At 48.3% G+C, this 26,397-nt stretch overlaps 2 protein-coding genes across 2 annotated transcripts; one reads left to right on the top strand and one right to left on the bottom strand.

Annotated features, from left to right (window-relative positions):
- Positions 1-1,101: 1,101 nt before the first annotated feature.
- Positions 1,102-11,376, top strand: ldha (lactate dehydrogenase A4). Its single transcript, XM_035395366.1, has 8 exons — positions 1,102-1,257; positions 4,774-4,911; positions 5,302-5,419; positions 6,443-6,616; positions 7,424-7,597; positions 8,871-8,988; positions 9,431-9,554; positions 9,747-11,376. Exons 2-8 carry the CDS (start codon positions 4,783-4,785, stop codon positions 9,909-9,911), a joined length of 1,002 nt encoding a protein of 333 aa, XP_035251257.1. The 5' UTR covers positions 1,102-1,257; positions 4,774-4,782; the 3' UTR covers positions 9,912-11,376.
- A 555-nt stretch (positions 11,377-11,931) lies between these two features.
- On the bottom strand, positions 11,932-25,954 carry LOC118215194 (tumor susceptibility gene 101 protein-like). The gene is made up of 10 exons (XM_035395678.1): positions 24,768-25,954; positions 24,283-24,370; positions 23,562-23,627; positions 22,327-22,490; positions 21,119-21,236; positions 19,896-19,959; positions 18,784-18,881; positions 15,708-15,910; positions 14,445-14,684; positions 11,932-13,799 (listed from the first exon to the last, which is right to left on the bottom strand). Exons 1-10 carry the CDS (start codon positions 24,810-24,812, stop codon positions 13,710-13,712), a joined length of 1,176 nt encoding a protein of 391 aa, XP_035251569.1. The 5' UTR covers positions 24,813-25,954; the 3' UTR covers positions 11,932-13,709.
- Positions 25,955-26,397: the final 443 nt, after the last annotated feature.

Here is a 26,397-nt window from a genome sequence, read left to right as displayed (position 1 = left end):
AATACATCTTATGTAATTTCGGTGAGGCAAGATAGCCTATATTGTTTGTAGTACCGTAACTTGGCGTTATTTTGATATCAATACTTTTGAGTAACTTGGCATTTTTGTATGTTGAAAACGTGTTTTTTATGAGATAAAATACACTATGCAAACAGCAAACAAAACTAGGCTGATTCCGTGCTGTTCATTTAAATGGACTTCTTTGTGCTCCCTTGGACTGCTGGGGATGTGTTTATTTAAATCCTCTTTAATTTGGCTGTTGAGTTTTGACAAACAGCAAGAGTTTTTAACACGACATAATGACTAGAACAGGCCGTTCAGCCCAACAATGCTCTCCATTTCCTAACTAAATTGTGCCCAGTGCTCTGATTACCTACAGACTCATTGTATCTAACACCGTATCAAGCTTGGTCTTGAAAATCCCCAGAGTTTCTGCCTCTACTACATGACCTGACAGCCTATTCCACACAATGACTACTCTGCGTGAGAAAATGCTTCCTAATTTTAACTCATCCAACAACAGAGATAGGTGCACTTTAAACCAGAATTTAGCCCAAACCGGTCCAAGCTACTGCTCAATAAAATGAAGAGGAGGGACTTCTTCCTCTTATTTTGTGCACTTCTACTAAATTTTGTACTGGGGAATTGTGTTCTTTTATTGTTAGTTTAACCTCGCCTATTCTTAACGTTTGTGTGCACACTGTTAAATGAATGTGTACTTATTTTTTTTGTCACGTTTCTGTGGGTATTCCGTCAGTTAAACTAATCTAACGGTGAATTTACTTTAATGCAGTGGGGCGTGGAATAGGTCCAACTGCATGAACGTTTGTTTTGTTGTATTTCAGTCCACTTCGACAGATTAAACACGTTGTAAACTTTTCTTATCAAAGGTATGGGAACCCCACACCACAGCAACAGACATACTTACGTAGTTTTTAACCGTGAGTGGTCAACTGCATATGGAAGGCCTTCTATAACCGCAAGTGCTTCCCTGGCATTTCCTCTCGGCGGTTTCACACAGCAGAACGCTTCTTCGGACGTGACATTAAGCACAAGATACCAAGCCACGCCCGAATTAACTCTTCGTGCACAGCGTCAGTAGGCGCGTGCGGATATTTAAACAGCGACCAGCTCCGCCTCCCTTGTCACTGCTGCAGAGCTACGAACATCTAGCGCTCGGGAGAGAGGGAGAGCCCAATCGAAGACATTCCAGCTAAACGCTTCAGCGTATTTTCTACTGTGACGGAAATTTAAAAGGTGAGGATCAACACAAATTACAGACATGTAACAACTTGAACAGTAAAAGCAATACAGACAGTAGCCGCTGAAATTGTTGTAGGCCTATCTATGTAAATGAATGTAATCTAACAGTGCCACCGGTTGAGCGCAGTTTCAGCATCACCAACCGCCACGGACATTAGGCTAACTATAATTAATTTTTCTTTTTTTGTGGAGGTCATAGTCTGAGAGAAGCACATTACTTGTGATTCACGCCTGTATGCCTCACAACTATGCGATGTTCAGAGCCGGAAACGGATTCAATGCGGCTCATAGAAAATGTGTATCCTCCTGCAGTTTCCTCTGGTAATATATATACATATATATGATATATATATGACTGGGCACGTGTACAGAAACATACTTTTCTGCCGTCTGTGTAAGCGCTTGATTCAGTGCAAGCGTAGTATTTTCTCGGAAGGGATGGATAAATGCTCGTTACATCCTAATTTTGTGATGTAATAGTCCGCGAATCTGCCTCTCCCTGTCTATCCCTCTTCTTTTGCTAATAACCCAGTTTTGTTGGTTGAGTCAAGCTGTTGCACGAGCTCGTGACAGAGATGCGGAGTTACCTGGGCATTACGGGCATATTATGGCTTCTAGTCATAGATGTTAAGCAACACTGACTGATTTGCTGCACTCCTTATAAAGTAGTCGTATTATTGATATTATGCCAATTTTTTAAAATTATTATTCTGAACACGCACTACTGATACGAACGAGCGCAGGATGCTGTAGCAGTTACGTAAAAATAACGTAAACCGTAGCGGCTAACTTTGTTACTTTATGTTGTTTTAAAAAATGGTAGTTTACATAACTCCGGGAAAGCCTAATAAACTGTGTATAACAATGGTGGTCAGTGGTTCTCGTGTTGATTTATAATGGCATGACAACTGCCTGTTCATGCATGAAAGGTGACCCAGGAATGAGATTAATTTATCCCTCGGGTCGCAAATGCGGCTCTGTATTTAACTGGACGCATACAACGCCAAATTATTAGCATTTTAAACGATCAGTACTACTACAGCTGAATGAATACAATTAATGAATAAAGTTTGGTTTCTATGGTACGTTTATACTATTTACCTATATTTTTTGGTTACCGTAATTTCATTGGTTTGGTAAGATGTAACTGAAATTAAAATAGGTATTAATAATAAAAAAATTACCTAAATACAATGTCCACCCTGACCTTCACGGCTACACGGTTGATAACATTCAACTGTATTTTATTTAAACCTACAAAAGTGCTTATTATTAAGCATACACCTGTCCTTTTGACTGTAGTTGTGCGGTATTAATTGGCATGGATCCTCGCGCACAGATACATTCTGAAAGGATAGTCTTTGAACGAAGCTGGTTGCAGACTGGAATAACAAATCCGTTGAATAACCAGTTCCTCAAGACAAGGTTCACTGTAGTACTTAGTAGCGTTTAAAACAGTATTTTGGTTTTAAAAATGTTCTGAGCATTCTTAATGTGGACGCAATGTAACAATATACCCATTGCATCCGCTAATGAATAAACGAAGACAAGGATAGTACAGTAATACTAATTCAGACTGCTTTGGGTCAGATTGCGTTGTAAAGGGCTATGAATATCGTTTGGTCCAACAGGCCAATCGCAATAGGCTATTGTGTTAATTAGTTTATTGCACGAGTTTCCACTGTAAAGCAAGATAAATGTAAAAAATAACTGTAGAAAATGATAAGGTGTTGGCATTGGTAATTTGCATCTCAGTCTTCGCAGGAATGAAAAGTAATTGTATTTATTGAAACGCCGAACGCTCTTAGACGTTAGTGCGCGCGTACGTGCAGTTTCAGGCTAGCCGGTGCGACAGAGATGACATCAGCGTTTCTGACTCACCGCAGTAGCTGCCACTGAAAGGATGATTTCGTGGAGCACGTTCAAGATGATGTGGAAATTACACAGATATTGGTTGTCGTGTGATAGCTGCGGATATGACTGTTCCTACTAAAGGGGAATTCATCTCACCGCCGACTGGCCAGCACTATTACTATTAACTCTAAGAACAAGTACAGAGCACCGCGTTTATTTTCTGCGGGCGTTACCACTGAACAGCCCGGTGACGCTTGTCATTCATATTCAGTTGCACTGCGAGCTACGTCACGGCCGTGAGGTCCCAACATGTAAAGCTAACGTATCTATAAAAAAGTAACGCATCTATGGGGAAAGAGTAACATTCATCGCGAATGGGGTTATTAGGCAGGCTTCGGTATGTTGAATCCATTTCGCTTCCAGCAGTTTGTTCCCGTTTTCAGATCTTGGCTGAATATGTAGCCAGAAAAAAAAATGTTTGGACTTAATGGACAAGGGTGCGACTTACTTATATTAACGACCCCAAAGCTTTGATATTTAGAATTGTAGTTTAAGAGATAACGTAGCCTATTCCTTGTGGGGTAAGGAAATAATAAATCAGATCGTAGACATTTGAAATACAAAGATCGATTGTTCTTTGAATGCATACGTCGTAAAAGGCTTTGGGGTTTTTATGCGGGAGCAGAAACGACATTTGTTTGTTGTGTAGCATTGTTGTAGTCATCTCACAATAACTGTAGAGGGACATGATATGTAACAGATGCAGCAGTGCATGCTGGGAAGACCCAGACCAGTCTTCTGTAAAGGGAAATCTCCAGAAGAGCTGACTCCCCGCACCTGCATGGGATCCTGTATCCCTCTCACTCGCGATGTGCAATAAATGGCGAGAAATCACCTGACTGTAGCAGCGGTGAGAATGTTTAGACAAAGATGATATCATAACCCAGACAGACACCAGGTCTCCGGTGGAAACTGCGTTCAGGGCGTAATGGTTATGGGCAGTAAGACACCATTCCTACCAGCTTCTGCACACACTGCTATGAGTAACGAGTAAGCTAAGACCTGCTGATCCTCTCAACCAGGAGTGAAAAAATACATCCAATAATAGTACTCAGTGCACAACTGTCAGCAGGGACATTTGAAGATGTGTGATTTAGCAAGAGCCACTGCAGTAGAGCACAGGAGTGAGGCCCCAGGCCTGGGGGGCCGCACTGTCTGCTGGTTTTGGGGTGTTCTTGGCACCAGAGGTTTCAGTCAGAGACTGTCTGAAGAATCCACACATCTTGTTGGCAAGGCCTGAGAGGAACTCACTAAAACCCGCAGGCACTGAGGCACTCTGGGAGTTTAGTGTGAGACCCTGGAGCAGATGCTCATGTATTTATTTCTCGTATAAATCCAGCCAGTGAAGGGAGGCATTTAAACATGCTTTTCTTATTTATAGTGACAGGATAGGAAAGTCCTCTTGTGAAGTTATTGAAAAACAGTTTTATAGAGGTGTGAGAAGCTTATCCAAATGAACCTCTTAGTCTATAACTACCGAATGTGAGAGGGAGTGACTGTGGACACAGAAGGGGCCTTTGAGAGATTACGCAACAGTCTCACCCACAGACTAACATGTATAACTTTATTTTCACACTCTTGCTCTACCCTCCCCAGGCTGTGGTGATGTCATCCACACACGAGAAGCTGATCACTCATGTGATGAAGGAGGAGCCAGTTGGCTCCAGGAACAAGGTGACGGTGGTGGGTGTCGGCATGGTTGGCATGGCGTCGGCCGTCAGCATCCTGATTAAGGTGAGGAAAGGGGCGGGGCAAGGGGGTGAGGCAGGCTGGTACCTCTCTCTTGAGAGGAATAAACTAGAAGCCTGTGTGGGGGTCAGTGTGATTATGACATCCTCATCCTCCGCACGGTGAAGGGCATGTGCCCGGGGAGGCTGTACTGGCGCAAGGCCACGCTTCGCACAGAGAGAATTCCCCCAGCATGCCGGTGTCTGATGACACGGCGGCTCTCCGTACGCGTGAGAGTGCAGAGGACAGAGAGGCTGAGCTGCCCCCCCCCCTCCCCCCGGTGAGCAGGAGCTGCTCTCCATACGCGTGGTAGAGTGATAGTGTAAATGACAGAGAGGCTGAGGGCTGAGCTGCTCTTCGTCTCCCCCCCCCCCCCCCCACCACCATGGCGAGCAGGAGCTGGCGGACGAGGTGGCGCTGGTGGATGTGATGGAGGACAAGCTGAAGGGCGAGGCCATGGACCTGCAGCACGGGGGGCTCTTCCTGCGCACGCCCAAAATTGTGGCCGACAAGGGTGAGGAGTGGGCGGGGCTGGTGAGGAGTGGGTGGGGCTGGGGAGGAGTGGGCGGGGCTGGGGAGGCGTGGGCGGGGCTGGGGAGGCGTGGGCGGGGCTGGGGAGGCGTGGGCGGGGCTGGGGAGGAGTGGGTAGGGCTGGGGAGGAGTGGGTGGGGCTGGGGAGGAGTGGGCGGGGCTGGTGAGGAGTGGGCGGGGCTGGCGAGGAGTGGGTGGGGCTGGTGAGGAGTGGGCGGGGCTGGGGAGGAGTGGGTAGGGCTGGTGAGGAGTGGGCGGGGCTGGGGAGGAGTGGGTAGGGCTGGTGAGGAGTGGGCGGGGCTGGGGAGGAGTGGGTAGGGCTGGTGAGGAGTGGGCGGGGCTGGGGAGGAGTGGGTAGGGCTGGTGAGGAGTGGGCGGGGCTGGGGAGGAGTGGGTGGGGCTGGTGAGGAGTGGGCGGGGCTGGGGAGGAGTGGGTAGGGCTGGTGAGGAGTGGGCGGGGCTGGGGAGGAGTGGGTAGGGCTGGTGAGGAGTGGGCGGGGCTGGGGAGGAGTGGGTAGGGCTGGTGAGGAGTGGGTAGGGCTGGTGAGGAGTGGGCGGGGCTGGGGAGGAGTGGGTAGGGCTGGTGAGGAGTGGGCGGGGCTGGGGAGGAGTGGGCAGGGCTGGTGAGGAGTGGGTAGGGCTGGTGAGGAGTGGGCGGGGCTGGGAAGGAGTGGGTAGGGCTGGTGAGGAGTGGACGGGGCTGGTGATGAATGGGCGGGGCTGGGTAGGGACATGACCGAGGACAATAACAGAGCCTCGTGCATATTGCACTGTTGCATATAAAACTGGAAAAACAGCTACTGAACAGAAAAGCTCAGGAAGCAGAGAGAGCAGAACAGAATGAATACAGGATGTTAGCATCAGGAGAGATGCTCAGAAATCTGTTGGGGTTCTTCATTACCTGAGTGTGTGCTGAGCATGAAGGAGTTCCTGTGCTCCTCAGTTTTGTGGGGCAGATCTGGGGCTTCGTGTTGGTGAAGTGGGGCGTCTATGACTTTGTTCTCAGACTACAGTGTGACCGCCAACTCCAAGGTCGTCGTGGTGACAGCTGGCGCTCGCCAACAAGAGGGGGAGAGCCGCCTGAACCTGGTTCAGCGCAACGTCAACATCTTCAAGTTCATCATCCCCAACATCGTCAAGTACAGCCCCAACTGCATCATCCTCGTGGTGTCAAACCCCGGTGAGGGAGGGGAAGGAAGGGGGGAGAGGAGGGGAGGGAAGGGAGAGAGAGAGGGAGGGAGGGAGGGAGGGAGGGAGGAAGCTGTGAGGGCAGGAGAGAGGGAGGGAGGCAGGGAGGGTGGGAGAGAGTGCAAATTTGAGTGTGTGAGAAAGTAGGACTAGAAGGGGGTGAGGGTGGGAAGAAAGGAGAGAGAGATGGAAGGAGGACAAGATGGATGGAGGGAGGGAGAGACACAGCTGAGATCCCTTATGAGCGTCCTGATTACTTACTTCAGAAGCTTTGCAAACGAGGGATATCACAAAGTTTGCAAAAATACTATCATTTAAATCCTTAGGTTATAGTGGGATTGTCAATATCTGGGAAGATAAAAACACAGGCCTTATTGTAATAGAATAATAATCATTATTGCCAGCTAGCATGCTAACAATTCACCTTCACAAGTTCCATAGCTGCTGTGCTACATCTGCAACAGTACACACCGTAAGCAGCATTATCATTACCTGCTACTGTTGGACACACATAAAACACAGCAGCTGCAGCACCGAGCTCCAGCTCCCCTCAGCAGGGTGGAGACTGAGATCTGAGCTGCTGTGTTGTTCAGCCTGGGCATGATCAGGCTCACATTTCCAGCAGGGAAAGCTAATCCCACCTGGACTGCGTGCCAAGCGTGAGCCACACAGGTTACCACCGTAACTCCAAGAGCGGCATTCAGCTGCGGCGAGCGCATCATATGACACTAGCAAGCCCCTCCCACCCCCCTGCAGTGGACATCCTGACCTAACAAGCTCCCCCCCTCCACCCCCGCAGTGGACATCCTGACCTATGTTGCCTGGAAACTGAGCGGCTTCCCCAGGCACCGCGTCATTGGCAGTGGCACCAACCTGGACTCCGCCCGCTTCCGCTTCCTGATGGGCGAGCGGCTGCACATCCACCCCTCCAGCTGCCACGGCTGGATCGTCGGAGAGCACGGGGACTCCAGCGGTGCGTCCGTCTGTCTGTCTGCTGTCTGCTCTCTGTCCGTCTGTCTGCCTGCTCTCTGTCTGCCTGTCTGTCTGCCTGCTCTCTGTCTGTCTGTCTGTCTGTATGTGCACAGGGACTCCAGCGGTGCGTCCGTCTGTCTGTCTGCTCTCTGTCTGTCTGTTTGTCTGCCTGTCTGCCTGCTCTCTGTCTGTCTGCTGTCTGTCTGCCTGTATGTGCACGGGGACCCCAGCGGTGCGTCCGTCTGTCTGTCTGCTGTCTGCTCTCTGTCCGTCTGTCTGCCTGCTCTCTGTCTGCCTGTCTGTCTGCCTGCTCTCTGTCTGTCTGTCTGTCTGTATGTGCACAGGGACTCCAGCGGTGCGTCCGTCTGTCTGTCTGCTCTCTGTCTGTCTGTTTGTCTGCCTGTCTGCCTGCTCTCTGTCTGTCTGCTGTCTGTCTGCCTGTATGTGCACGGGGACCCCAGCGGTGCGTCCGTCTGTCTGCCTGCTCTCTGTCTGTCTGTCTGCCTGTCTGTGCACGGAGACTCTGGCGATACATCAGTCTGTGTGTGTGTGTCCGTCTGTCTGAGCACGGGGACTCGAATAGTGTGTCTGTCTGCCTGTATGTGCACGGGGACTCCAGCGGTGCGTCCGTCTGTCTGTCTGCTGTCTGCTCTCTGTCCATCTGTCTGCCTGTATGTGCACAGGGACTCCAGCGGTGCGTCCGTCTGTCTGCTCTCTGTCTGTCTGTCTGTCTGCCTGCCTGTCTGCCTGTCTGCCTGCTCTCTGTCTGTCTGTCTGCTGTCTGTCTGTCTGCCTGTCTGTGCACGGAGACTCTGGCGATACATCAGTCAGTCTGTCTGTCTGTCTGTGTGTGTCCGTCTGTCTGAGCACGGGGACTCGAATAGTGTGTCTGTCTTTGTCTCCTCACATTTTTTCTTCTCTGTGAAGAAAAAATACTGGTCTGATCTCACAGAGGACTGACGTCTGGTCCACACACTAAAAGATGGGGCCGTCCAGTTGGGTAGAGAACAAAGCCATTACACTACAGGCATTTGGCAAACAGTCTTCCCCAGAATGACTTCCCACAGATTTTGCATTATTTTTGGTGTAATATCCACTTATACAGCTGGACAGTAAGGTTAAGCACCTTGCTCAAGAGTACACTGGTAGTGTCCTACCTGGGAATCGAACCTGCGGCCCTTCCATTGACAATCCAGTTCCCTAACCACTGCACTACACTGCCACCCGTGAAACAGCGGTGATCAGTCAGCTTGACTGAGCTCTTCTCTCTCCAGTGCCGGTGTGGAGCGGGGTGAACGTGGCCGGAGTTTCCCTCAAAGAGCTGAACCCCGAAATGGGAACGGACAAAGACACGGAGAACTGGAAGACCGTCCACAAAATGGTGGTCGAAGGGTGAGTCGCACGAGGCCCCCCTCCCCCAGCCCTGCCCATCCCTCCCCATCACCATCCTTTGTGAATGACATTACAAAGGCATCAATAAGCCTTCCTGTATCACAGCAGTAATAATCACAGTCATACTTGGTCTGTGCATTGCAGTTCCCATTTCATGCAGGTGAATGCAGTACATTTGTATGCTGGGAACTCTTGATAAACAGCTGAACTGAATTTCATGCACAGTGCCAAGGGGGCGTGGAAGCGGGGTGGGCTGTAACAGGGTGGGCTGTAATGGGGTGGGCTGTAACAGGGTGGGTGGGCTGTAACAGGCCTCATTGCTGTGTTAGCTAGCATAGCGTAGCTTAGCACACAAAGGTCAAAAACAGGGAAACAGTTCAGCTTATTCTACAGCACCTCCCCCAGAGTTATGAATCCTCACCCCTCCCCCCTTTGTCCTCAGTGCCTATGAAGTCATTAAGCTGAAGGGGTATACCTCATGGGCCATCGGCCTGTCCGTCGCTGACCTGGTGGAGACCATTCTCAAGAACTTGAGGAAGGTACACCCTGTGTCCACCCTTGTGCAGGTGAGTTTTCATAATCCACCTGGTACACACACGCACACACACACTCTCTCACACACGCACACGCACATACACACACTCTGTCTCGCGCACACACACACGCACACACTCTCTCACACGCACATACACACACTCTGTCTCACACACACACACGCACATACACACACACACCCTTGACGCGCTCTTCCTCCCCAGGGCATGCACGGTGTGAAGGACGAGGTCTTCCTCAGCGTGCCGTGTGTGCTGGGGAACAGTGGGCTGACCGACGTGGTCCGCATGACCCTGAAGCCCGAGGAGGAGCACCAGCTGGTGAAGAGCGCAGAGACCCTGTGGGGCGTCCAGAAAGAGCTGACGCTGTGAGAACCGCGCCCCAAACTGCGCCCCTCGCCCCCGCCCCTCCCCCTCGCCCCTGCCCCGGCCCCTCCCCCCCACGCTGGCCCCTGCCAACACCCCTTGCCCCTGCCTCTGCCCCTCCCCACACCCCCAAAGAGAACATGGGGGACCGCCCTAAATCCATCACTGGATCCATGCGCGCCCCCCTTCTACCAAACGCTCCCAAGACTGACCTCAAACTGTTACACCCCTCAACCAGACCGCTCCGGCTCCACCCAGCGGGGGCGGGGGGTTAGGGTTCGCTCATAGTCGTAAAGCAATGTTACAGGGCCATCTGTCTGTGTGCATGTGTGTGTTGTACATACTGTATTTAGTCTAACCCTTCCTGTAGACACAAGCCCAGCACTTAACACACAGCACACACAGCTTTGAAGTTAACCACCTGGGCATTCTGGCTCCCATTCTGCCATGGTTCTGTATTCTTGCACAGAACCATTCCCTGCCACCCTGTTCACACTCAAATCAGGGATCCCACCCCCGTCACAACAGGTCTGCTGCATCTTACAGATGAAACTCAGCCACCCACACACACTCCAGAGAACTTGGACCTAACCCTGATTTTAGCATTTCAGCTGAAGAGCACTGGACATAGCCTTTCACTGCCTCACAAACTTCAATGGAAATATAAAACCAGGTAACAAACTTCACACATTTTAATTATTTTACTTATTTAAATATAAATAGGAACTTGCCTTTCTGGAGAACCAAAGCTGTGTAGTCTGGTGTGCTTCTGTCAGAATATGGGCCTGTGCTGTAAGGACAGCCATGACCGTGTGCGTTAGCGACCGATTTGTGACCGTTAGCGACCGATGTGTGTGCGTTAGCGACCGACGTGTGTCTGTTAACGACCGACGTGTGTCTGTTAACGACCGACGTGTGTCTGTTAGCGACCGACGTGTGTCTGTTAGCGACCTGCGTGTGTCTGTTAGCGACCGACGTGTGTCTGTTAGCGACCGACGTGTGTCTGTTAGCGACCTGCGTGTGTCTGTTAGCGACCTGCGTGTGTCTGTTAGCGACCTGCGTGTGTCTGTTAGCGACCTGCGTGTGTCTGTTAGCGACCTGCGTGTGTCTGTTATCGCTTCTTGTCCGCTAGATGGCTGCAGGGTTCGTTTTAGCCTGAGCTCTCTGTCCCTGCAAAGATGCTTCTCCACACCCCGGCCCTGCTCCTTAGTCAGCCCCACACTCACGGGTGTCAAACTGCTGCACCACCAGGACAGGCTGTATGACGGGCAAGTTGTTTTTCTCATCGCCCCCCATAAAGCTCCCAACTGGTCCTTATCCTCACATGTATGTGGTGTGTTAGGACTATGTTCAGCAAAGGTGAGCTTCGCGCGAGGGGAAAAGCAGCTTCGGGCCCTTCGTGTTGAGGCAGCTGGATCGGTTGGTTTGTATCCTCTCTGCCACAAAAATAAAACTTCCAGGGGAATCACAACTTTGTCTCTCGTCTCTTCCTTTGCTGGGCCTCTGATCACAAACATGCGAGTAGAATGTTCTGAACTGAACATTCTAATGCTGATGTCACAATCACTACTGGTAACTGGAAGCGGTGGAGCTCTAGAACACAGATTTAGAATGCCTGCTCTTCAAAGGGTTAATGGAATCCGTTTGGTGGAGGGGGAAGCCCCGCCCCCTTACCCTATTCAGTAACGGTTGACAGCACAAAAAGCATTCACACACCCAAACTGTGCCCAGTCATCCCCACTGCCCACAGTATCTTTCAAATAAAAGTTCTGGTTCTCTCTTCGATTCAGTCAGCGGAAGTGTATTGCTGCTTATTATCGAGGAACACAACACACTCGTCTGTGATTGGTCTAAATACGCCACATGGGAAGTTTTTACCGATCATAGAGGAGTGGCCCAATGTGCCTAGAGACTGGGTGTCTCAGCATTCAGTGTTGCCATGGTCACAGGAAGCTGTAGGCATCCAGACTCCTGGACCACCAGATTCTTCCTGTTTGCATTAATTATAAAAACAAAACAAAACAGCTTTTGGAAATTATTTTTTTATTTCTAAATAGGATCCCCAACAACAATATTTCCATTTTACATGTCCAACAAAGTGCATTTAGTAAAAGTTCAAATGCAAAATATGATATTATTCACCTGATATAAGTTAGATTGGAGGAAGTTAAATTTTTTTAGATCTGGTATTAGTCTTCGACATTAATCCTGAACTAGAAAAAAGTATCCCTTAACAGCAAGATCTGAGAGAATAAGAACTTGCCATACCTGTCTATAAAGAACAAGAACACAGAAACAAAAAAGATTGTAAATAAAAATGAAATAAAAAAGACAGAAAAATAAAATGGCAACTTCATACGAAAAACTACACCTTTCCTTCTGAGGACTTTGACTCTGCCTTGTACCATGTGACCCACTGCTCCATGCTTTACAGTAGCATGTGTGCATTTAGGTGAAACTGACACACAAGGACTGCACACAGCCTAAGTGCCTTAACCAGGCCCAAACCAGGAATAACGCACTGCTGCACAATCAACTCCGCAATATCCAGTTCCTGCATGCAACAAGGCTGGTCACAGGAAGTCTAAACGCAACACAGGAAGTGATGTCAATGGCTCAACCATCCTCAAACAGAAGCTCAGGGCATCCAAAACGAACAATGTCCCCAAGTTTGAGCAGCAAGTCCTACATTTTAAAGACCAGAGGGTGAAAGTAGCATATATCATCGGACAGTTCGTCTCCTGTCCCCTGAAAGGTTGTGGCGCATAATTTATACTGAGTAACCTTTCCCCAGAGGCGTCACAGGCTCCCTTTCCAAAGAGCAGGGACCCAGCGACCCAGCGACCCAGCGACCCAGCGACCCAGCGACCCAGCGACCCAGTGACCCAGCGGCAGGCATGCGGAGCTGACAGACCCAACACTGCACCCCCATCCACCCCACATCGCGTCTGAACCCCACACCAAGTCTGAACCCCACATTGCCCCACAGACGTTACAGTGTCAGTTAGGTTCAGTGCTGCAAAAGAGCTGCATGTGTAGTTCTTAGTTTGTTTGTTTTTTTTTGCCACCAGATCCAGAGACATTTAGTAGAGACTGGGTGACAGCAACCGAAAGCAGTGACTCTTCGCCAAGTTAACCAGTAAAAATGACATTTGCAGTTTACCCACTCAAGGGACCATAATTCTCTCTGTTCCCCAAAAGAGCCTTCAGCTTCCTGCAGTAAAGAGCCTTCAGCTTCCTTCAGTAAAGAGCCCTCAGCTTCCTGCAGTAAAGAGCTTCAGCTTCCTTCAGTAAAGAGCCTTCAGCTTCCTACAGTAAAGAGCTTCAGCTTCCTGCAGTAAAGAGCTTCAGCTTCCTGCAGTAGGGCAGAGTTAGTGTTCACATAACCTGTCAGCCGACCAATCAAGACGCGCTGCTAATGCTTATAAATCACTGGACTGCACTCTGGCCACTGGTCAACCTACAATCCTTTTGTCTGCTCCCCCAGAGCCATTATTCTACTTTACATTTCAGAAATCTGTTTTTGAAGCAGATACCGTTTGATTATTCGGTTTTCTGCGCCCAAAAGTCGGCTATATTTGGCTGAGAAGATTAGAACACCTTCCACCAAACAGCAAAGAGGAGGGGGTGGGAGAGCGGGCTTGGTATGACCTCCCCACCCAAATGTGACATATTGGAGAGGGCGAGGAGTTGGGGGAGGGGGGTGCAGATAAACTCAAAAAAGAAGAGGGAAAAGAAATCACAAATGAGAGAGACCGTCCTGTCTTAAAAAGAGGTGCATTGTGGGAGGTGAGTGGAGGTGACTCAGTAGAGGTCGCTGAGGCCGGCCGTCTTGCGGGCTTTCTGCATGAGCGCTCGGAGCTGGAACTGCTTCCGCGACAGCAGCCGCACGTGCTGGAAGAAACAGACAACAATGTTAGGGTTAGGGTTAGGACACGGGAGGGGAGGGAGCTTAAATAAGACCCTCAGTGGCTTCAGTACAGGAGGGCGGGGCCTTACAGGCTGTGACATCAGACTCACAGCTGTGACATCAGACCCACAGTAGCATTACAGGCTGTGATGTCAGACTCACAGCTGTGACATCAGACCCACAGTAGCATTACAGGCTGTGATATCAGACTCACAGTAGCATTACAGGCTGTGATATCAGACCCACAGTAGCATTACAGGCTGTGATATCAGACCCACAGCAGCATTACAGGCTGTGATATCAGACCCACAGCAGCATTACAGGCTGTGATATCAGACTCACAGTAGCATTACAGGCTGTGATATCAGACTCACAGTAGCATTACAGGCTGTGATATCAGACCCACAGTAGCATTACAGGCTGTGATATCAGACCCACAGCAGCATTACAGGCTGTGATATCAGACTCACAGTAGCATTACAGGCTGTGATATCAGACTCACAGTAGCATTACAGGCTGTGATATCAGACTCACAGTAGCATTACAGGGTGTGACTGAGAGCGGGGGGAGAGCGTGATGAGGGAGAGAGGGAGCGGGGGAACAAGGTGAAGGAGGGGTAAAGTACTGACCTTGAGGAAGACCTCCAGGTCGATGACCCCGCGGCGTAGCGCCTCCCCCAGGTAGAAGATGGTATCCTCGATGGCGTTCTCCTCTGCATACAGATTGAGGATCTGCTTGTAGAGGGGCGCAGTGGGAACGATGACATCATCAATGTCGTTGTTCTCCGATTGGTTCTCCATCTTCTCCAGGGCGGCACTCAGCTCCTCGTCCTTCTTCTTCAGCAGGTCAATGTTCCGGTCCACCTCCGCCTACCACACACACCACACACCACGCACGCACACCACACACCACACACACATATGCACACGCACATACGCACGCACATACGCACGCACACACGCACGCACGCACGCACACGCACACACACACAGACCACACACACGCACACACACACATTTAAGGGCTGTGTACACATTGGAAACACTGCGCAATGGCCACACATTCCTGAAGGATAGCACTGTCAAACATTACAAAACTGTATTTGAAGAACATGCTCAATATTCCTGAAGAGCAAAGCATTGTGGGATACATGGGTCTGAAACACAAATACAAAAGCTTGTGGAATGAATGCTGGCACACCCAGGTACAGGGGCGACATAGCTCAGGAGGTAAGACCGATTGTCTGGCAGTCGGAGGGTTGCCGGTTCAAACCCCGCCCTGGGCGTGTCGAAGTGTCCTTGAGCAAGACACCTAACCCCTAACCCCTAACTGCTCTGGTGAATGAGAGGCATCAATTGTAAAGCGCTTTGGATAAAAGCGGTATATAAATGCAGTCCATTTACCATAACACACACAGCCACCTGAATAACACACACAGCCAGTCCGAATAACACACACAGCCACCTGAATAACACACACAGTCAGTCTGAATAACACACACAGCCAGTCTGAATAACACACACAGCCACCTGAATAACACACACAGCCAATCTGAATAACACACACAGCCAGCCTGAATAACACACACAGCCAGCCTGAATAACACACACAGCCAGCCTGCATGTCTGTCCAAAGGCAGGAATGTGGGGACAGTGTGCGCTGTTTCAGGTGCGTTTGGGGACACAGCGGAACACTGTCAGGCACAGGGTCACACACCTTTGTTTCTGTGGTGCAGGTGGTGCGTTACGGTAAACCTGCAGATGCTACAGAGAGGGGCGGGGCCACAGACCCCTGCGCCAATCAGGCCGGAGAGGGGCGGAGCCACAGACCACTGCACCAATCAGGCCGGAGAGGGGCGGAGCCACAGAGCCCTGCGGAGACGGTCTGCTCACCACTTCCTGGTCCAGGCGGGACACCATGTCCTCCAGGCGCTGGTGGCCCTTCTTCAGGTCCTCCTCGGTGCGCTTGAGCGCGTCCAGCTCGGCCTGAGCCCGGTCCATCTCCTCCTTCATCCGCCACCGCAGCTTATCGCTCACCGCTGAGATCAGAGAGGCGCGGATGGTGTCCTCCCCAATGGTGCCGTCCTGGCTGGGGCCTGGCAGGGGAAAGGGCGCACGGCTGGGTTAGGAACAGGGCTGCGTTTATGTGCCTAACATGCATACATACACAAGGTCCTACTAGCTCACACACACACACACACACACACACACACACACACACACACACAAACACACACACACACACACACACACACACACACACACACACAAACACAAACACAAACCACACCACACCACACACAGGCATGCACACATACTCACACACACACGCACACAAACACAAACACACACCACAAACACAAACACACACACACCACACCACACCACACCACACCACACCACACCACACCACACCACACCACACCACACCACACCACACCACACCACACCACACCACACCACACCACACCACACCACACCACACCACACCACACCACACCACACCACACCAGACTCTACTGGCTCTGGCTGGGGTGTGTCAGGACACTGAAGGTTCACACCGCGCTGCAGTACGTGTTTTAACACACTTCCTTTCACACGCTTCATTTACCACATTAAACACGTTCCTGGATCTGCACTTTCTCTAGCGAAGATTAGTCACATTCAGACCGTTTACTCAGACCAGCCATGCTGTACACAGACTGTGTGCTGTGATGACGCATGATTAGACCAGGGGTGTGGTGAGGAGCGGGTCCTTGGCTTAAACCCTTTTATAGACTTTATTAATGCTCAATGCATTGCATTCATTTTGCATTTATACACTTTCAGGATTCAAAAAGAGCAGGGAACTGTCAGGAATATGTCCTATTTTTACTGCTAGAGAATTTGTAAACAGTGTTTCAAATACAAATGAGGCCACAATGAAGGCCCCCACTTAGGAACCAGGTATGTTGATTTCTAGAACATTACTGTGGTGAATCTACACTGCATTAAGAACCCTGACATCTTCAGCTCAGTCCTCCCTCCACCTCACCATCCCGAGATGCACTTCACTGCATTTCGCATCAGTTTACCCCTTTATGGCATAACATCACTAATTTGTGATTAGACTTTTCAACTCAGCATTCTAATGCTGATGTTACAATCACTACTGGCAGTTAAAAGCAATGGAGTTCTAGAACACTGACTTAGAATTTTGTGGGGGAAAAAAAATCTTCCAGGAAACCGGCTCTTCTAAGGGTTAATGGAATAGATGCTGGACCCAGACTGTCAGCAGCCGTAGTTTCTGCTCCTTGCTCTATGTGACCTGATTCCATGTCTGTTTTTCGCTCTTTTCCCCTGATTCCTCTGCAGTGTGGCCGGACGCTGTTAAACCAGCATTCACTGCCGCGAGGTCCGCCATCGATTCAGGGGTGCAGACAGGAGAGCACACGTGGTAGTCGCTGCTCTGCATCACACCGCAGTGTCCCCAACCGGTCAGCACAGACGCCAATCTGAGGAAGACCAGGCCAGGCAGCACAGACGCCAGTCTGAGGAAGACCAGGCCAGGCAGCACAGACGCCAGTCTGAGGAAGACCAGGCCAGGCAGCACAGACGCCAGTCTGAGGAAGACACTTCTTCAGCAGCCTGACCCTAACAGCCAAACTGGCAGACTCCCCACTGACCAGCAGGGGTGGCAGGTGCACAATCATCTTGGCCAACTGTAACCTGAAGCTAGACCCACCTGAGCACGGCCCAGCGCCCAACATTCTTTTTTAAAAAACTAACCATCTGCAACAATACTTGCGAATGCATGAAATCCACACCACACATTGGATACAACAGTTATAAATAAACTATTAAGTACATTAAAATTAAGAAATACATGCATCATAACTAGCTTCATGGCCAACTGCACTAGGCCTTAACTGTATCAATATAATAATCAATATAATGACAGGAAGCTTTCGTTCCATGCGACAGGATCTCCATGGATAAATCCAGGGAACAGAAGCCGTGCTGTTTAGGACAGTGGCAGTTTGGCGCTGTCCGCAGCAGTAGGAATGCCTGGAGTTCACCAGCGTTTGGGACTGCTGGAGTTTGGGACGGCCGTAGTTTGGGACAGCTGGAGTTTGGGATGGGAGCACGGACAGGGTGGAGGAGGGGGAGGGGAGGCAGAGGACGCAGGAGGGGGCGTAGGCCGAAGTCAGCAGTGTTAATGTCAGAGTTGATCTCTGCCCACTCTGAAGGCTGCCCAGGGAACCCTACCCCACCAGAGGCTGCCCTAAATTTAGCAGCTGAGCAGACAGGCCCTTTCAGCGTGACCCCCGCCACGCCCCATGACCTTTACCACCCCAGCTCCGCTTACTGCCGCGACCTTTCCAATGCGGACTGGCTCTGGGCCACCCTCACAATAGAAGCCATACTCCAGACAGGGCAAAGGTCAGAGGTCATGGTCAGAGAAAGGTTGTAGTAAAACATAGTGACACCCCAGTGGAGAACAGGCATCTACCTTTGGAACGGGTGCTTGTGTGAGTTAAAGGTTATAGTTTGAGCTCCATAGTTATGCCAGCTGCTCTTTTACTTAATTTTATTATGTGATCTGCAAACCGCACACATCAGCAGAGCATTTTATTACAGAAACATTTATGACTGCTCCACAGTCTGGACTCCCAGTTACCTCAGGTATGAAGGCGGTATTATGAAACACATTTTTTCCGAAAATAGATCTTGAAAATGAGGAAGAAGAAATGGAAGAGGAAGTCTGGATTGTTCAATCTGACCAATCCAACAAGCCCAGAAAATCTCAGCGCTTGTCAACAGAACCAATCAATTTGCAAAAAAAATTAATGAATTCAGTCGAATACTTCACAGCAAATGCATGTTCCTCTCAGATACCCTGTATGAGTGCAGCAGAGCCTTACAGCGTGGGTGAGGCAGGCCATGCAGCATGACACTACAATTCCCAGAGGGCAGTGGGGCAACTTACCAACAGTTGTGACAGGAGTCTGGGAGGTGTAGTGATTTGCGCCAGCTGTGGCAGGGTATGAGTTTCCACTGGGGTAACCAGGGTAGCCAGGGTACCCACTGGAGAGAACACACAGCACACTAATTACCACACACATCACACTAATTACCACACAAAGCACACTGATTATCACACACAGCACACTAATTACAACACAGCACACTAATTTCAACACAGCACACTAATTACCACACACAGCACACTAATTACCATCCTCTGCGTCTTTCTCTGCAAACAAGAACTAAACAGGCATTCAGCAAAGCGCTTCTTTTCACTCCACCTTGCAACAGTTGAGCTAAAAACAGTCATACCACTACCAGAGCCCCACCCCTGCCAAGCTCTGCTACAGCCAATCAGGCTCTGCGCTGAGGGCGGTCCACCATAGGGGGCGCTGGCGCAGTCTGGATTCGACACCAGACTGCTGGACCCACGCACCCCCATCCACACACTAGAACAGCTCCATAACAGGACGAGCCCCCTTCTAGGACTGTAGCTCAGTGTCTGTAGCTCAGTGTTTCTGTGCATAGTTTCTATGGTAGAGGGCTATAACGCTCTGTAGCTCAGTGTTTCTGTGCATAGTTTCTATGGTAGAGGGCTATAACGCTCTTTAGCTCAGTGTTTCTGTGCATAGTTTCTATGGTAGAGGGCTATAACGCTCTGTAGCGCAGTGTTTCTGTGCATAGTTTCTATGGTAGAGGGCTATAACGCTCTTTAGCTCAGTGTTTCTGTGCATAGTTTCTATGGTAGAGGGCTATAACGCTCTTTAGCTCAGTGTTTCTGTGCATAGTTTCTATGGTAGAGGGCTATAACGCTCTGTAGCTCAGTGTTTCTGTGCATAGTTTCTATGGTAGAGGGCTATAACGCTCTGTAGCTCAGTGTTTCTGTGCATAGTTTCTATGGTAGAGGGCTATAACGCTCTGTAGCTCAGTGTTTCTGTGCATAGTTTCTATGGTAGAGGGCTATAACGCTCTGTAGCTCAGTGTCTGTAGCTCAGTGTTTCTGTGCATAGTTTCTACGGTAGAGGGCTATAAAGCTCTGTAGCTCAGTGAAGGGCATGCAGTGCTCCCACTCACCCTGGGCTGGCAGCATGCCCGGGCCCATAAGGCGACACCGCTGGCATACCGGGCATGTAGGATGCTGTGGGCGAGAAGGGCAGAGCACACTCAGACATGACCACTCTCTACTGCAGCACAACAAAGTGCCACTGGCGCCATCTGCAGGCAGAGAGTACTAACAGCGCCCTGTCACCAGGATCCCAAGACCAGAGTAAAAAAATTGAGCTGAGAAAAGGCTTTAAAGGAGTAACATGGTGGTTGAACGTGACACTTCCCAGTTGTCTTTAGGCAACAACAAAACAAATGTGCATAATTTTTTTATTATTCAGTCATTTCAATGTACTTTAAAACGTATTTTTATAAGCTTAAATGTCCCACTATAAAAGTTCACCCGAACCGTCTGGGCGTGGTAATGAGAACTGTCAGTTAGCTATGATTGACAGACCGTGCCCCGTTACCATAGCTACTACCCCCATGATACCCGCTGTTTTTGGGAGACTTTTCACAAGCTAGCTAGCTTAGTAGTATATCAAGTATCGATAGATAGCTAAGGTAAGGACGTTGACTTATATCCAATTATAATTTTTGCTATCTAGCTAGCCAAGCTAAGATAAAAGCACAACTATAACGTCCTCATAAAAGCAAACTACCTAGCTAACGTTAACTAGCTAGCTAAATGAATATAACCAGAAATAATCTAATAGTCCTTAAAAGGCACTCTAATTTAAATGAACCTAACGTTAGTCAAATATTTGCATTGTCTTGCCTGTAAGCCAGCGGCGCAAACTATGGGTCTCGAGTTATCCATGGGTTTACGGGGCGTGGAAAGGGAAGTGGTTACTGTGTTCGTGACGCACCAAGTTGACAACATTCTCAACCGGTTGAAAAAGGACAATAAATTTAAAACGCATATTTCTCCAAAAATACAGAACGGACATATTTAATACTTTACTCATTGTGTTTCTTCGATGCCTCTTGTGCAAATAGCACACAAAACCGAGAAAGTGTGAAAATCACCATGGTACTCCTTTAATACTGAACCACAACACTCTAAAATGGCCTACAATTTAAAAATGGTGAAAATGCTAACTATAAATCTGGTGATAAGAAAACTGTGTATGGTCAGAAGATCATCACAATTAAACAGGCAAAAGTATGGAAGATGAGTGCATTGGAAAAGTGAGACATCGCTGTGAGATGCTGAATGATTATGGGGTGGGGGGGGGCACCTCTGCACTCACCATTGGGGGGTCCAGATGCCTGGAAAGGGCTCTGCGTTGTGGGGCGGGAAAATACTGGAGGCTCCTCCCCAAACACCACGATCATCACCTGGATTAGTCCGTACAGGTCTGACTGGGGCTGCACACCACATCACACAAAATAAGACATGCTCTAAATCCAGGAAAACCTCAGAACATATATTCACTCAGAACAGTTTTACTTTTTATGAGCGAACAGCCTTGGCTGTATTTGGACAGTGGAAAACAGGCAGACGATGCTGCCATGGGTTAGACTGCCATGCAGCAGCAACGCATCAGAAGCAGGAGAAAAGACCTGCAGTTCGGACAGAACCGAGCCAGACCGGGCCAGCAGCCTTACGGGCCTCAGGTCTAACAGCAAAAGCATTTGGCCCAAAGTGTTGAAGCAGACTAACTGGACAGTGACTCTGGATCTGTCTGTGGTGACAGGAGCTGAGCTGCATTCTGTCAGCAAACAGGCAGGCACAGCCAGCAGCTAATGAGATCCACAGGGTGTGTGCAGGGTGCTGTATAGCTGTGTTTATATTACACATATGCAGGAGACGCGCTGTGTAAATAAAGCCAGCGCTCTGGAGGGGGTCATCAGTAAATCTGCTAATTCTCCCTGAACTCACTGCTTTTTCAAACCATACACCTGAGAGGAACATTCAGGGACAGGTGAGCTTTTTCAGGTGAGTTTCAGGTGAATGTGGTGGGTGATAACAGTGCGTGTAACGTATCCGACAGAGAGGCGCTCAATCTCGCCGTGTTAGCTCAGCCTGTGGGATGAGTGTTTTGGGTAGTAACAGTCACTCAGGCTGTGGGATGAGTGTTTTGGGTAGTAACAGTCACTCAGGCTGTGGGATGAGTGTTTTGGGTAGTAACAGTCACTCAGGCTGTGGGATGAGTGTTTTGGGTAGTAACAGTCACTCAGGCTGTGGGATGAGTGTTTTGGGTAGTAACAGTCACTCAGGCTGTGGGATGAGTGTTTTGGGTAGTAACAGTCACTCAGGCTGTGGGATGAGTATTTTGGGCACTAACAGTCGCTCAGGCTGGGCAGGGTAGGGGATAGCGTTGTCAGCAGAGTGCAGCTCTTTAAGGCTCGAATGCTCCCTCATCCTCCAGCTATTCCGTCCATTCAGGTAAATCTCTCCAGACACAAGCAGGTGACAGGCAGCCAATCACAGGTGAGCTGCACATCAGGGACTCACATGCTTCCACTCGTGCAGGTAGGGCAGGTAAATCTTGCCGTTGGCATCGATGTGTTTGCCAGTCTTGATCATCATGGCACTGGTGGGCTTTACAAAGCAGATGGGGGGGTTGTAGGGGTAGGTGTCCAGAAGCCAGAGGCACACTGGGATGTTGTACACATTTCCTGAAACAAAAAAATTCAGATTTAAAAAAGGAATAAATGGTGAACCCGAAGCTGATATGGTGACCAGCAATAAGCAGGCCGGAGAGATGATTCTCTGACAAATATAGTGCTCTATTCCAACGGTAAATGGTAAATGGACTGCATTTATATAGCGCTTTTATCCAAAGCGCTTTACAATTGATGCCTCTCAATCACCAGAGCAGTTAGGGGTTAGGTGTCTTGCTCAGGGACACTTCGACACGCCCAGGGTGGGGATCGAACCGGCAACCCTCCGACTGCCAGACAACCGCTCTTACCTCCTGAGCTATGTCGCCCCAGCTATGTCAACGGCCTTCGAGGACCTCGACTATACTTTAGACAAGGCAAGTTAATCGAACACAGATGATTACAGCAGTCACACAGCCCTCCTAGCAGTGGAAAATTACTGAACACTGACCTTCAAAAGAGGAAAAAAGAAACAAGCTGGGTTTTCTTTATCTCATTAGTGGCAATGAAAGAAGAATTTCCTTATCAGACATGCAGTCAACTCCTTATTTTTGCAGAGGGCCAGAGGACAGATGTACTTTGTACAGAAGGGATCAAGCCCTTAACAGTGAATTTATAAGCCATTAGAATAAGAACAGCCTTTTCAGTCAGTCAGCCTGTTCTTACCTGTGTCTGGTTGTGTGTGAATGTTCTTACCTGTATTTGGTTGTGTGTGAATGTTCTTACCTGTGTCTGGTTGTGCGTGAAGGTTCTTACCCGTGTTTGGTTGTGTGTGAAGGTTCTTACCTGTGTCTGGTTGTGTGTGAAGGTTCTTAGCCGTGTTTGGTTGTGTGTGAAGGTTCTTACCTGTGTCTGGTTGTGTGTGAAGGTTCTTACCTGTGTTTGGTTGTGTGTGAAGGTTCTTACCTGTGTCTGGTTGTGCGTGAAGGTTCTTAGCCGTGTTTGGTTGTGTGTGAAGGTTCTTACCTGTGTCTGGTTGTGCGTGAAGGTTCTTAGCCGTGTTTGGTTGTGTGTGAAGGTTCTTACCTGTGTCTGGTTGTGTGTGAAGGTTCTTAGCCGTGTTTGGTTGTGTGTGAAGGTTCTTACCTCTGTAACTGACTGGCACCGTTCCTGTCAGACTCATCAGCTCTCTGGTGGAACCGTCATTGAAAACTGAGAATGGAACATTTTGTAAGTAACTACCAAGAACAAAAGAACATAAAAATGGAACAAATTTCAGCCAGGATGTGAAAATATGAAAGTCTGATATTAAGTGATTAAACAAAGACCTATAAACACCGATAGCAGGCAATCAAACCATCTGCAAGCCAATACTAATATAATTTACCTTCAGAACAAATCCTTAATCTCTACCATATATAGTTAGACATTTACCTATTCGTGTGTTCTTCTGGACTATGAAAAACGAAATGCTTAAATGTAAATGTTTCTCAAGCTGTGTCACCATCTGTCACGTATGTACATTCCGAACAGAAAAGTTTGCAGATCCTTTCCTCAAGTACCTTCGCTGTCGCAGTCAGTTAACACATTACGTAGCTGGCCGCACATTCAGTGTACTGCCCTAGTGAAATATTCAAACGTGAACCTTTCATAATTTCTCCGAGAACCGCACCTGTTAAGTCTTTCTCAGGGGCGGGGCCTCGTCAAAATCTCACTTAGTGTTACACACTTCTTACTAACGTTATGAAAATGTCTGTTTTCACAGTTGTCATATTTACTGGTTTCCAAAGTGGCATCGTCATAGATCCTATATGTTGGTAAACGAAACGTAACGTCACGGAACTCGGAACCAGAGGCCTGTGCTTACCGTAGGCATCCATTAGCGGCTTCAAATCCTTGTACTGGGAAATCACGTTGGTAATTTCACGTACTGTCAGGTCTCTGTACTTGTATTGCTGGATAACACAGTGATGATGGTGGTAAGTCAATGACAGACTTTATTACACTCATACATGGTTTCGCTTCTATCCAGGGTTGTTAGTCTAAATGGAAATGCAATAGCCTGACGTTACTCTGGATTATCTTTGTTGTCAGATCATCAACGCCCTGAAGTGATCTATGCTTTACATTTAGCATACAGCTATATTTAGCCAGCTGGCAGTCCGTTTCTGGCAGATATAACATTAAGACACTTCCTTTCAGTCAGCTAAGCGAAACATTAGTTATAAGCTGACAGCTAGCTAAAAACTAGCTAACAGGTGTAGAAATAGCTACCGAGCCAGCTGACTTAGCTAGCAATTACTAGCTAGCTAGCTAACGCTATTCAGTAGCTAGCCATTGGTTGTTGCTCACCTTTGACAGCATTTTCTTGAGTCCACTTTCGTTGACAACTGCCATGACTTGGTTCAGAGAATGAGACAATGTTTACGGCAACCAAAGAAGATTTTTAAAAAAATTAAATCACACGCCGACCTTAAGCAATCAGCGACAAGACACAGACCTAGACTGGCAAACGAGCTAGCTATGTTAGCTAGGTACCTCGGGTAGCTAAGTAGCTACCCGATCTCACGAATACACAGCCTCGAATAAATCCCCGTATCCTGAAATGTCGGACTGTTTATGCTGTTGCCTTATTATAATATTTGGATATATAACCACTATTTATACGGTGCAAACTATATTCAAAATTATTTACAGAACTAAAATCAATCAAAAGTCTGGCGTACACATCCACGGAACACAACAGGAAGTGATGAGTATGACGGAAAAAACGTCCTTTTTCTCCAACTTCTTCCGGTCAAGTGACGCTAGGTGTTCTTAAAATGATTATTATGGGTATTAGGTAAATTCGTGCTTTAAAAATGTAAGATATAATACATTTTTTAAAATCGATTATTTCACATATCGCATAAGTAATTTTGATTAATTAATTTGGAGGTTTATATACGTTTGTATTTATAAATTTGTTGTTATGGTATTATCATTTTAGGAAAAAGTCATTTGTTATATATTTAGCTTTCTGTTTATTTGCTGAATTAGCTTTCATAGCAGTCCTAATCTCTAGATTTAAACCTTTGTTTTTAGGTTGGTACAGTATGTTGTGGAAGATACTGAGACAAAGGCAGCTCATTTGAAGTCAAATCTTGTGTAAATTATTTGGCATTGTTCGGTGTGCATCTTCATGATTGTTTTAGTTTCAATAGCTTACTCGGCTGTGTCAGAGTTTTTCCGGTACGTCCAATTCTTCGTAAACGCGTTAATTGTATTCGGATCTGAAAGCGGATGATCTGCTCTCTGGGGCTGTGCTCTGACTGTAGCAGCTCGCTAAAAGCATGATCAACCACTCTAGTCTCAACGTACTCTGACTGTCCTCTGTCATTAAGAATGTGCAGGGCTAAAGCTGGGCAGGTACAATATGCTCAAACTACCTTTGATTCTTTTTAACTATAGTAATGTGGTTTTTGGTGTGATAGATTGAGGGGGGCTGTTGGCTGCATTTTTCATGGTTCTTTAAAAAACCCTTTTCCATTAGGTGGATGCCGTCCCTTACATGCCAAGAGCTAATGGTGGATCAGCAGCAGCACATCCCAATTAAACGCTGCAGCCATTTTTTTGTACAGCTGGGTATATTCTGAAGCAATTCAGGCTAAATACCTGGCTCAAGGACTGTGTCCTACAATACATGGGAATTGAACCTGCAATCTTTTGGTTACCAAACCAGTTCCCTGTGCATTATAATACACTGCTGCTAATACATTACATTACATTACATTATAGGTTCTTAGCAGACGCTCTTATCCAGAGCGACTTACAACAAGTGCATTACAAAACTCAGAGACAAGCGCTTTACAACATTCCTGCAAGAGAGCTACAATAGGTATAACTTTGCAAAAAGTGTGAATTGTACACCCTATTTTTTTTTTTTTTTTTTTTTTTTTTTTAGAAAAAAAATGTTAGAGGGTAGTGGGGGGTGATGAGGTGA

The sequence above is a fragment of the Anguilla anguilla genome, chromosome 16 (genome assembly GCF_013347855.1).
Source record: "Anguilla anguilla isolate fAngAng1 chromosome 16, fAngAng1.pri, whole genome shotgun sequence".
Taxonomy (NCBI): Eukaryota; Metazoa; Chordata; class Actinopteri; order Anguilliformes; family Anguillidae; genus Anguilla; species Anguilla anguilla.
The sequence above is the reverse complement of the archived record's forward strand: the minus strand, read 5'-3'. Positions and strand labels throughout refer to the sequence as shown.

Coding starts and splice junctions, on each gene's coding strand:
- ldha (XM_035395366.1), top strand. CDS start 4,783: ATGTCATCCACACACGAGAAGCTGATCACTCATGTGATGAAGGAGGAG. Junction 7,598..8,870: donor AGAGCACGGGGACTCCAGCG/GTGCGTCCGTCT, acceptor TTCTCTCTCCAG/TGCCGGTGTGGAGCGGGGTG. Junction 9,555..9,746: donor CTGTGTCCACCCTTGTGCAG/GTGAGTTTTCAT, acceptor CTTCCTCCCCAG/GGCATGCACGGTGTGAAGGA.
- LOC118215194 (XM_035395678.1), bottom strand. CDS start 24,812: ATGGCAGTTGTCAACGAAAGTGGACTCAAGAAAATGCTGTCAAAG. Junction 21,237..22,326: donor ACCTGCACGAGTGGAAGCAT/GTGAGTCCCTGA, acceptor TGTGGTGTGCAG/CCCCAGTCAGACCTGTACGG. Junction 14,685..15,707: donor CCCGCCTGGACCAGGAAGTG/GTGAGCAGACCG, acceptor TGTGTGTGGTAG/GCGGAGGTGGACCGGAACAT.